The sequence below is a fragment of the Agrilus planipennis genome, unplaced genomic scaffold (assembly GCF_000699045.2).
Source record: "Agrilus planipennis isolate EAB-ADULT unplaced genomic scaffold, Apla_2.0 scaffold9, whole genome shotgun sequence".
NCBI lineage: Eukaryota > Metazoa > Arthropoda > Insecta > Coleoptera > Buprestidae > Agrilus > Agrilus planipennis.
Genome location: NW_020442467.1, coordinates 1,048,989 through 1,059,646, shown reverse-complemented (window position 1 = coordinate 1,059,646; position 10,658 = coordinate 1,048,989). Strand labels below are relative to the sequence as shown.

The 10,658-nt window shown below is 34.1% G+C and overlaps 1 protein-coding gene across 1 annotated transcript; it reads left to right on the top strand.

Moving 5' to 3' along the window:
- The first annotated feature begins 4,511 nt into the window (after positions 1–4,511).
- LOC112906660 (HBS1-like protein) lies at positions 4,512–5,113 on the top strand. Its single transcript, XM_025981227.1, has 2 exons — positions 4,512–4,602; positions 4,662–5,113. The coding sequence occupies exon 2, from the start codon at positions 4,721–4,723 to the stop codon at positions 5,102–5,104; it is 384 nt and encodes a 127-aa protein (XP_025837012.1). The 5' UTR covers positions 4,512–4,602; positions 4,662–4,720; the 3' UTR covers positions 5,105–5,113.
- Positions 5,114–10,658: the final 5,545 nt, after the last annotated feature.

Sequence of the window (10,658 nt, the reverse complement as noted above, 5' to 3'; positions counted from 1 at the left end):
CCTACAAGTTTGCAACTGTAATACCAATCGTTACATATTAAAATACTGTGGTTTAATTTCAAATAGGATTTGATTATATGCATTGTATAATACTTATGATTTTTGATTTATGAATTACACTTGAAACTTTCACACGACTTTGTTATTAAAAATAATCAGAAAAATAAATAAAAATATTATTAAAATACTGTTACGTATGGACAGCCCACTGTACGCAAATAAGCGTCAGGGTTGCCTATAGTGGATTTACGGGATTACGTTAGTATAATAAAAAAGGCTATAATTCTCTAGAACCTACATTCTGGAATGAAATTATTCTAGAACAAGTCCAACCTCTGTAAATAGTTGTCGCGAGGTAGTAAGGAAATTTTCGCTCTTTAGTGCAAGTGTCCACCCAAGATCACATCACAAATTGGCCACCTATTGATGAACTTATGATGATGACAAGACAATTTCATCTATCAAAAATACTACAATTTTATCTTTTGCTGATATCATCGTCATCATAAGGTCATCAGTCCTAAGACTGGTTGGACACGTACCTCCACTCTTTCCTATCCTGAGCTAATTTTCGCATTTCCCTAAAACTAGAACAACCGACATTCTTAACTATTCGCGATCAGTAATTAATCTAGGTGTACCTCTTCCCCTCCTAACTCACGCTTCTGCCTCTAATATGTCCTACCAACCTATCTCGCCTATTTCTTATTGACTTCCGTAGAGTGCTCTGTTCTCCTATTCTTTCTAATACCTTTTTATTTCTAAACTTTTCTACCCACGCTATCCTCATCATTCGCCGGTAACACCACATTTTTAACACTTCTATTCCGCCGCGCCCACCATCCATGTGTGGCACCCGTACAACACCGCGTTCTGCGTTCTCTTTTTAAGTATGGTTATTACCACCTTAGAATTTCCGCTATATCCCATCTATACTTGACGCTTTATTATCTTTAAGTTTGTTATCTAGGGTTCCCTACTTTCGTTTTGTTTAAGACATCCCCCGGGGTAGTCTCCGCCCGGACATCCGAATGGGGAACCAGTTTACGTCCGGAGTGCTTTACCCTAGAGGACTTCATCATTTAGTTTCGGTGTGTTTTACTTGCGATATCATAATGTGGTGGTTTACCGGCTGAAGAGGACCCTACTTGGTCCTAGAACGGCTTGAGGTAGAGGGGTTTTAGTCGGTAGATCCCAGGACTTCTTCCTCGGGAATCCGACACTACCCAGTCGTACGGACGGCTGGGTGTCCTTTGAAGATTTCCCCTTTTCCACAAAAATATAAAAAAAAAGTATTGTGCATTAGAGTACCTACCGATCTTCGTGATCTCTGCCACCTTAAGTACTGAAAGGGCTGCTGCCCTCTTTCAGGGACTTGTCTTAGTCTGTTTCTCTTGTAGAACCCCAAAATTATGGTTGAACTTATGATCCGACTCCCTAAATCATCGAAACTTGCAAGTTAATCCACCCGCTCCAGTTTGTACAAATTTCGCCAAGGTTCGAGTCCCGTTGGATCAGAAGATTAGCAAAAATAAATTAGTTAGAGTGCGAAAGGTGACAATACATTAAAAGAAAAAATGCAATTGTCAAACATTATAATAATAATAATATAAACAAATAAATGAAAGATACTACAAAACGGAAAGTATTTAAAAAACTGTATCACAAATTATTTGATTAAATGGAGTTAAATTATTATTTAACATTAAAATGAGTTATAGGTACCTATGTATGTAAATTTTCGGTTTGATACACAGACGTTACGATTGATTGTAGTATCGTCCTTTATATCCTTTTTACACAGCAAGAACTCTGATAAGTTTCGTATTATACAAGGTGATTTAGAGGAAGAATTACAATACTCTATTTGTGTTTTGCGGTTTCCTTTATTTAAATTGTATTGAATTTATCAAGAGTACCTAAAGTGCAGTTTAAATCTGCGTGTTTTATGACAACGAAAATTAATAACCACTAAGGTGTTGGTAAGTACTTGTACGTAATAATAAGAACAGTAAAATCTGATAGTAAAGCAACAGAATAACGTAAATACAATACAAAAACTAAATGTGCAAACTTTTAAGGTTTTTCTGTTAAAGTAAACGAATAATTAAAAGTTGGTGTTATTTATGATTTTTATAACTATGCTGAATTATTAATGTGAGTAGATTTAATTGATTTTTATTATGTTCAGGCATAATTCTAAAACATTAATTGTATATCTGGAGATGGATTTAATAATAATTTACTGAATTTAAGTGCATATTTAAGGATGTCAATTTGTATATGAGTTACATTTTTAGTAACGCAAAAACGAGTTACAAAAAATTGAACATTATTTAAAGCGACTCAGTACAGAGAAATATGCATCGCATCAATACTCCAACAGAACTAAGAACTACATACTTATCTATTTTTGCCTATTATGAAAAACCACCCTGCATTCCCATTTAACATAATGCATACAGGTTGCTGCCTGTAACCTTGGAATCAGGTTGTGGTGCCATAACTAATGTTTAAAAATAGTTGTAACAGTTTTATTATTTATTAATTATTATGAGTCGGGCTGAGCATTAAATAGTAAAATAATCAGTAAATATCTAAAATAAACTAATTTATGCCTTACAATTTCCAAAAGAAAACTAAAAATTAAAAGAAGACATAAATTTGATCAGTAGAAGCTTACCTACAATTAAACAGTGTCGACAAGAAACGTTCCAGTGAATTCGGATTATGTTAATTTAAAAATAAAGTAGTGCAATTAATTAATATTTCGAATTTTTGAATCAATAATAGGTTTTTTAGATGCCTTTTTTGTCTATTATTAATCAAAGGCTTTATCATAATAAAATAAAAACACTTGGAGTTTACAAATAATTTATTAATTATATCGACACACTGTGCCTTCTTCAAGTGGTGAAGATATGAAGATATCTATAAGAAGAAATGAAGATATCTTCACCACCTGAAGAAGAAGAAGGCACAGTGTGTCGAAATAATTATAGTGGTTAATAAATTATTTGTAAACTCTAAGTGTTTTTATTTTATTATTTTAAATATGGAGTTACATTACTTGAAAGCTTCATCAAAGGCTTTATCTATTGATTAGTTTAAAGGGCAAGACGCAGGCAGGGCAGTTGTGACTGGCGAAGATTGGATGAGATATTACTCTGAGTGTGTTAGTTTCAGATACGTAGAAGTCTCAAATTTGCTCTGATTCGTTGTAACTAGGACATCTAGTAAAAATGGTAGACTGTAGCCTTTTTCCCTTCTCCATGGTGAAGTTGCTTGTTGGTTGCAGCTGACTGATGAGGCCTAAAAGGTCTTCTAATTTCTTGTTGGCATGATTCCACATGATAAATGTGTCTTTTACATATAATTTCGTGTAGTTAGTGTCCAATTGCGTCTAAGTTTTCCACATTGTATGTGGTGACAACCATCGGCGATTCCATAGGAAGGCCATCCTTCTGTGCTTGGAACTGGTTCCAACTTGAATGTATTAGTTGAACAGGCAGCAATTCAATAATTCCATCACCGCGTTGATAGGTAGAGATGTTCTTTCCTGGAGGTTGTGCTCTCCTAATAGCTCTCTTTCAATGACGTCGCTTGATTGTTGAAGACGTAACTTGGTGAATTTCGAAGCTCAGAAATTGGCCTGATGGTTTTAACTCTGTCCTTCTGATGATTTCTACGATGAGAGCAGAATCTTTTATATACGTTGGTGTTGATCTTTCCTTGAAGCGGCCCATTCAGTGGTAGTAGAAGCCTGGCTAGCTGATATGGTATATTAGTATAATATTGCTAGGTGTCATTTCGGTTAACTGTCGTTTTCTTAAAAATAAATGTATTAATGTTAGTCTGTCTTTGCACATACGCGTTCTGCGTTCTGAATGAAATATGTCACAAATACACTTAATGCTGTTGGAAGGCTGTTCTGCGACCCATGCTCTAGTCATTTAGTGCAAAGCCAGAGGGTAGGGTGGAAGGCCCCTTTTCAACCTCTTTTTAGGAATAGGTAGGTGGTGGGGGAAAGATAAACGAGACGGACGAAATAGACAAAAGAAAAGTGAAAGATTATGTTTAGAATATTACTGTATGTGAGATTTAACTAATTGATTCAAGGAAACCACAGACTAACCAAATCGAATCGAAGCTATAATTTGGATTACTAGAACAACACACAAAACTAAGTTTGTCACGTAATAGTTTTACATAGAAAATAAATTTTCAAGATTACTGGTCGAGAGGAAGTACTTTCTGTTGGATTTGATGATTATGAGTCAGAATGACCGTAAGGATTGCTTATTATTTCGGGGTAAAAAACCATAAAGGTCATGTAGATGCTGGGAAGTCTACGCTTATGGGACATTTACTTTGTGCCCTGGGCCAGGTTAGATGTTTAAAATAAAAAAAGAAATATAAGAATTAAATAGCTATTTTCTGCAGGTGAATCAGAAAACTATGCATAAATATGAGCAGGAAAGTAGAAAATTAGGTAAACAGAGCTTTGTATATGCGTGGGTACTAGATGAAACAGGAGAAGAGCGAAACAGAGGCATCACAATGGATGTGGGGAAGTCACAGTTTGAAACGAATAGTAAAATTGTAAGTGAATAATTGAAAAGCAGCAAATAAAAGAAAGTGCAAAGGTTGATGTAATTTAGTGTATTTGTCATAGGTGACGTTGCTGGATGCTCCGGGACACAAAGATTTCATACCGAACATGATAGCAGGAGCGGGTCAAGCAGACGTTGCTGTATTGGTAGTTGATGCAACAAGGGGTGAATTCGAAACAGGTTTCGACTATGGTGGTCAGACGCGGGAACATGCTCTTCTGGTGCGTTCACTGGGAGTGAGTCAACTGGCCGTCGCAATTAATAAATTAGATACAGTAAACTGGTCCAAGGAACGATTTGACGAAATTATTCAGAAATTGAAGGTGTTTCTAAAACAAGCCGGATTTAAAGATAATGACGTTGCATTTGTACCGTGCAGCGGCCTTACTGGTCAAAATTTAGTCGTTAAACCTACCCAAAAGGAACTTATCGAATGGTACCAAGGACCCACTTTAATTGAGGTCATTGGTAAGTTCATAAAATACATTTAAGTATCAAAAATGCGGTTTTACAGTTTTCCTNTGTATGCAATAAACTTAGATAGAGATTCATATGCGTTTGTATAAAGATAGCCTATTCCATCAAAAAGTATGATAGCAAACAATACGATATATATGTGTCATTCCTAAGATGTCCTGTAAATATCCCGTCCGTATGTTTTTCAAATGTCCGTTGAGTATATTTTATGAATGTATGAAACTGTGACATTCGTCTATCCATACGACATCCTGAAGACGTCCGCCGAACATGAAACGAATCTGTATAAGATATCCTTAAAATCCCAGATGGATGTTTTTATAACATCCTATGGATAAACATGTGCTGTATGGGATCATTTCTTGTTGATCTTGGATAACCCATGAAGGTGTGTTGGTTTGTTATGACGTAGAGTTAGATTTGTTTTTATCCTATTATCGAAGTGTTCTGGTGTTTCTCTAAGATGTTGTATATCTTCCTCTCAATAGTAGTTGTTGACGTATGCAACCCTTTTGCTGTATTCCATGGGATTCATAATGACGGTTCCATTGTCTGCTGGTAGGATAATAACTGATTTGTCCCTTTTGAGATTCCGCACAGCTTCTTCTTGGTTGCAATTGTTTCCTTTTTTCTAGGGTTAGTCGTTCTTTCCATTGAGACTCGTCAGCTTCTGAATGTTACAAGTGAATGACCTCAATAGCAACGATAAAGTCCATTGTAGGTATCTGTTTAGGTGTTAACCCCGCAGCCTCAATGAGACGTTTTGTTAATTAACGTGACGTTACTAGCTATATTTGTGGGTTTAACCACTACCACTACCACTAGTCCACATTCAATTGATCAAGCTGGCAAGAATTTATGTTTGGAGTCCCCGGATCTCCCGCACTACCAGTTAACACCACTAGTGAGATGCTCGGAGCAATAATACCAACTTCTCCCAGTTGAGATTTCTGGCAATTCTCGCTATTGGTTAACCAACTGGGGTACCGTGGGACCGCTCTTTCAGTGCGTGCTAACTTTTGCTTACACTATCAATTTTGTTCACTAAACTCCACTTAGCTCAGCTAGCAGGCTTTACTACTACCACTAGGAGTCTAAGTACAGTTGGTTGAACAGGCAAGAATTCCTGTCTGTGCCCCCCCCCCCAGAACCTCCCGTAGCTAACATCACTGGTGAGATGTTCGGAGTAACAATACCGACTTCTCCAAGTTGAAACTTCTTGCTGATTAACTAGCCCTAGTAAGTGGGCTCATCAATCCCAAACCGCTATTTTCGCACAATATACAACGTGGAGCGGCCCCTGCGGGTTGTTTAGGTGTTATCGCAAACTTCAATCCTTTTCGAAGAATTGTTTCCTCACAGTCGTCAACGTGCATGTAGACAAGTTGATTATCATTTATCCTCCGGTGTTGCTTTTTGGTTGATCGAATGTTTCTTTAACTTGTCTAGTTTCTTTTGATCTTTAACTTTGTGCTTGTTTTTGGTCGCCTTACACTTGGACTGGATTTTTCTGAAAATAGGCTTGTAGTCTTTTTCCATCAGTTCCTTAATTTTCTACGTTTCTATCGACAGTATGATCTTACCAAACGAACAAGCACAGTTGATGATGCTCTTATAGCTCGTACTTTATATTATAAGCAACTGTTACTCCGATCTCTAGTTTTCTTGGGAATATCATAAACATAATAACATTTTGTTCTAACTTGTTTTCAGAAAATGGAGAAGAAAACAGCTTCAACGTCACATTCCCAATCGTTTAGTTCAACCAACCAGAAAAGAAAACAATTAAAGAAGACAAAAACTCTACCAATTATAAAACAAACAAAAACTAGTATGATTCGTATGGTAAAAGCAAATCCATTACTTCTTTTACACGACAAAAGTAAGGACGAAAAAAATAAATTGACAGGCATACAAGTACCAAAATCTTTTGATTTTCAAAGAACCGAAGAATTTTTTAAGGTCACGTATGGATTATTCCAAAAAATGATGCCAATGAAAAGTACATCTTTAACCAATTTAAAAGGAAAATCAAGTAGTGTTGCGTCAATAGACAAACTTCCTGAAAATCCAAACCCAGCCAATAATAAAAAAGAAGGAAAGAATGCCAAAATGTTAAAATCAAACAAGGAAATAGTGAAATATTACAAAAGTAATAATAATAACAACACGGACAATTCGAAAAATAAACGAAACTTAAAAGAAAATGTTAATAGTAAACAAATTCAAAAAGGATCAAAACCTTTTAGAAAAGAACACAAAAATACAATTAAGAAAACCACATCTCAAGATAAATGTTTACCCATTGACAAATTTGATACCAAATTCATGCTATTTTCTGTTACCGACATTCCTTTATCTTCAGACTGCTCAAACTTCTCTCCTATCCCTAAAGATACAAACATAAAAGCACCTGATAGAGCCAGATGTGTATTCTTTTCAACTCCAATGCTTCCAAAAAGACAGTGATTTTAGTGTGGTGATAAGGGTAGTGAATCTAAATTAAAAATTAATTGGAGAGTAAGTACAGTAAGCAATAAAAGTGACTCTTGAGTAGCAGGAAGAAGAGTATTTTAATAGTTTAGATTAGGAAGCTCAGGTTATATTAGTTGTAACGTACTGATAAAGTAAAAGTCATTTTGAAAGATAGTTTTTATTGACTCCATAATTGACAAAAATTTGGAGAAATGCCTATGCCTGAGATACCGGCACATAGCTTAAGAGACTTCTAGACAAAGATAATATAACATTTCACTGTGGGTCATCATCATAGCTTGCTTACCTTTTGTTAATTGAAAAATGATTTAAAAAGTAATCAATCAATAAAACTATGGTGGTGATAAAAACAGTTAAATGGGTAAAAGATGGCGTTCGGTTGAAAACTGTTAAAAAAAATAAATGAATAAAAATACAAATTTTATTAGAAAAGACTTAAAAGCATTCTTTGCTTGTTGAAGCACAAATGCCTTTTCAGGCTTTAATTTATCGTTATTTTCTTATGTAGAATTACTAATATTAAGTATAATAATTTATTAAACAAATCTCTAATTACTCACTGTCTTTTTTCTTTTTACATTCATATGTCGATATACTTATAACAATACATTGTTTATTAATCTCTAATTAAAAAGAAGAGAATTAAGTGTAATAGTAAGAGTCTTACGTTGTCTCTTTTTACATTAGCATTAATGTGATTTCCTTTACTTACGTTGTTGCTAGATATTCCCACTATTTTTGACATTGTACAATTTCTTCATGAATAACGCTTTGTTGATTGATTCTCTTAAAAAATTACTCAAATTAATTAAAATTTATATTTATTTTAATAAAAATCAGTTCAGATCATTAATTAAACTGTACAAATCATTAAGAGTATCTTAAGAAATCGTCATGAAATATTAACCGATCTGTTTTATTTTGGGATTCTATGATCATCATTAAGTATAATCTTCGGATTTAAGATTTTAGTGTTTTCTTTGTCAATTTCTTTTACAAAACGTTTCAAATGATGTCGTCCACGTTCTTAAACCATTCATTCAGTTTTCTTAATCGAGGTTTTTCATGTATAGCCAGAGGAGTCAAATACACGATTAATAAGACTGTTTGGTATTTTTGAACAGTGATTTAAGTGGACTCTTTCTTCTTTTGGACAACTATAACTACACTGAAACGTGTCCTGACGGGGTCTGTATATATGAATTTATTGTCACAAGTTTTGATAAGTAACTATTGCCGTTTAGTTTTAACTTTTTCTTGGCCACTTTTAGAACATTCTCTACTTATTTGTGCTTTTTGTTTAGTGTTAATAGTTTTTTACACTTCAGAACCTTTTTGTTATTTACAATGCGGCTTTATAATCCCATTTTGAATTTAACAGAATTTTGAACGTTTTTACAAACTTAAGTAATTTTTATGAAACATCATTTCTGAAGAGTTATTGGGATGTCTATAGGCTTTATAATTGCCATTAATGTATTAAAATGTGTGTAAATTATATGTATTGCTTTTAAGATTAATTTATCAATAGTTGCTTACCATTTACTTACCTGGATCATATTTATTTACTTTGTAGTTTCATGAACTACTTGACTTATTTTTTGCAGCTCTTTGTACTAATTTTCAGTTGTTGTGTCGCCTATGTATAAATTGTATAATATGCTGTTAAATATAAAAAATACGTTAATGTTTTATTACTTACAAAAATATAATTATTCCATTTTAACTTTATATTTATTTAATATTTTTAATAAATTTGCAAATTCTTAAAATAAACTGCAAATATTACAAAACGGAAAAGCAGTGAAAAAGAATGTAAAAAGAAATTTAAATTATATTTCTTAAACTAATAAACTGATTCCTTAAAAATGAATAAAAATTGACTTGTGAAGACAAAATCATTAGAGATGCATTGGATAGTGATTTTGCCGGGTACAGAATAACTGGTATGTGTTAGGGTTAATGGTTCATGTTTTCGTTCTAAAAAAACAAAATTTGGGTTTTTCATTTCTACCAGCCACTAATGCTGGTGGGCGGGCAGTCACTCTGGACTACGCCGGAAGGTAGGGCGGTAGGCCCTCTTCAGCCTCCTTTCAGGAATCGTGGAAATGGGTGGGGGGTGGTTCGGGTAGGAAAGATGAGACGGGCGAAATGAAGACAGAAGAGAATGAAAGATTATCTGTGAAATATTGCTGCTCCAGCATTTGTCTAAGTGATTCAAGAAAACCACAGAAAAATTTGAACCAAGTCAGACGAACCCGGAATAGAATCGGCGCTCGCCAGAATACTAAGCAATAGTCTAAACTTTACCACCTCCTCCAAAGTCACAAATCACATCAAGTCTCGTTAAAGAAGTCGTTTAAATAACCAACTAATGAAATTTTAATTCTTGGTTGACGAATTTTCAAATAGAGGGTTGTTGAAACCGTTGTAAGGAGCCTTAACGTTTATAAACCCTAAAAGTCTGTAAACTTATCGTTAATTAAAACCTGATATACCATCAAGCGATAGAAATTGTAACAGTTCGCCCATACCGATGCATTAATTCTTGTTCATAAGAAAATAAACACAAGAATTGTTTTTGCGTAAATTATCAAAAGTGTAAACTTAATGGGAAATTGGGTCACTTCAAAAATTTTCTAATGTGATGTCTCTAATTAAAGATAATCACTATTTATTTAATAAAATATATACAAAAATGAATTTGTCGGTAACAATTAGTCGGTTGGTTGGTACTGTCTCGGTGAGATAGCTTGGTAGCTTATTTTGTTTAGCTTAAGGAACGTAATTCTGTTTGCTTCAAAAAATGAAAGAGGAAAAAATTGGAATATTTGAAAATAAATATTCGTGGGTTTAACAAAATTAACTTCTAAGACTGATAACGACAAAAACTATTTATTTACACTAATTATTAAAGAACTTAAAAACACTATTCACTGCGCTATTTGTTTCACTGCTATCACTGTCAATTTATTTCTGGATTCTTTTCTGCAACGGTCAATTTATTTCTTCCTCTTCTCGGCGATCGTCTCTTCTTTTAAATACTCTTTTGTTTACTTTCGGGAACCTTCT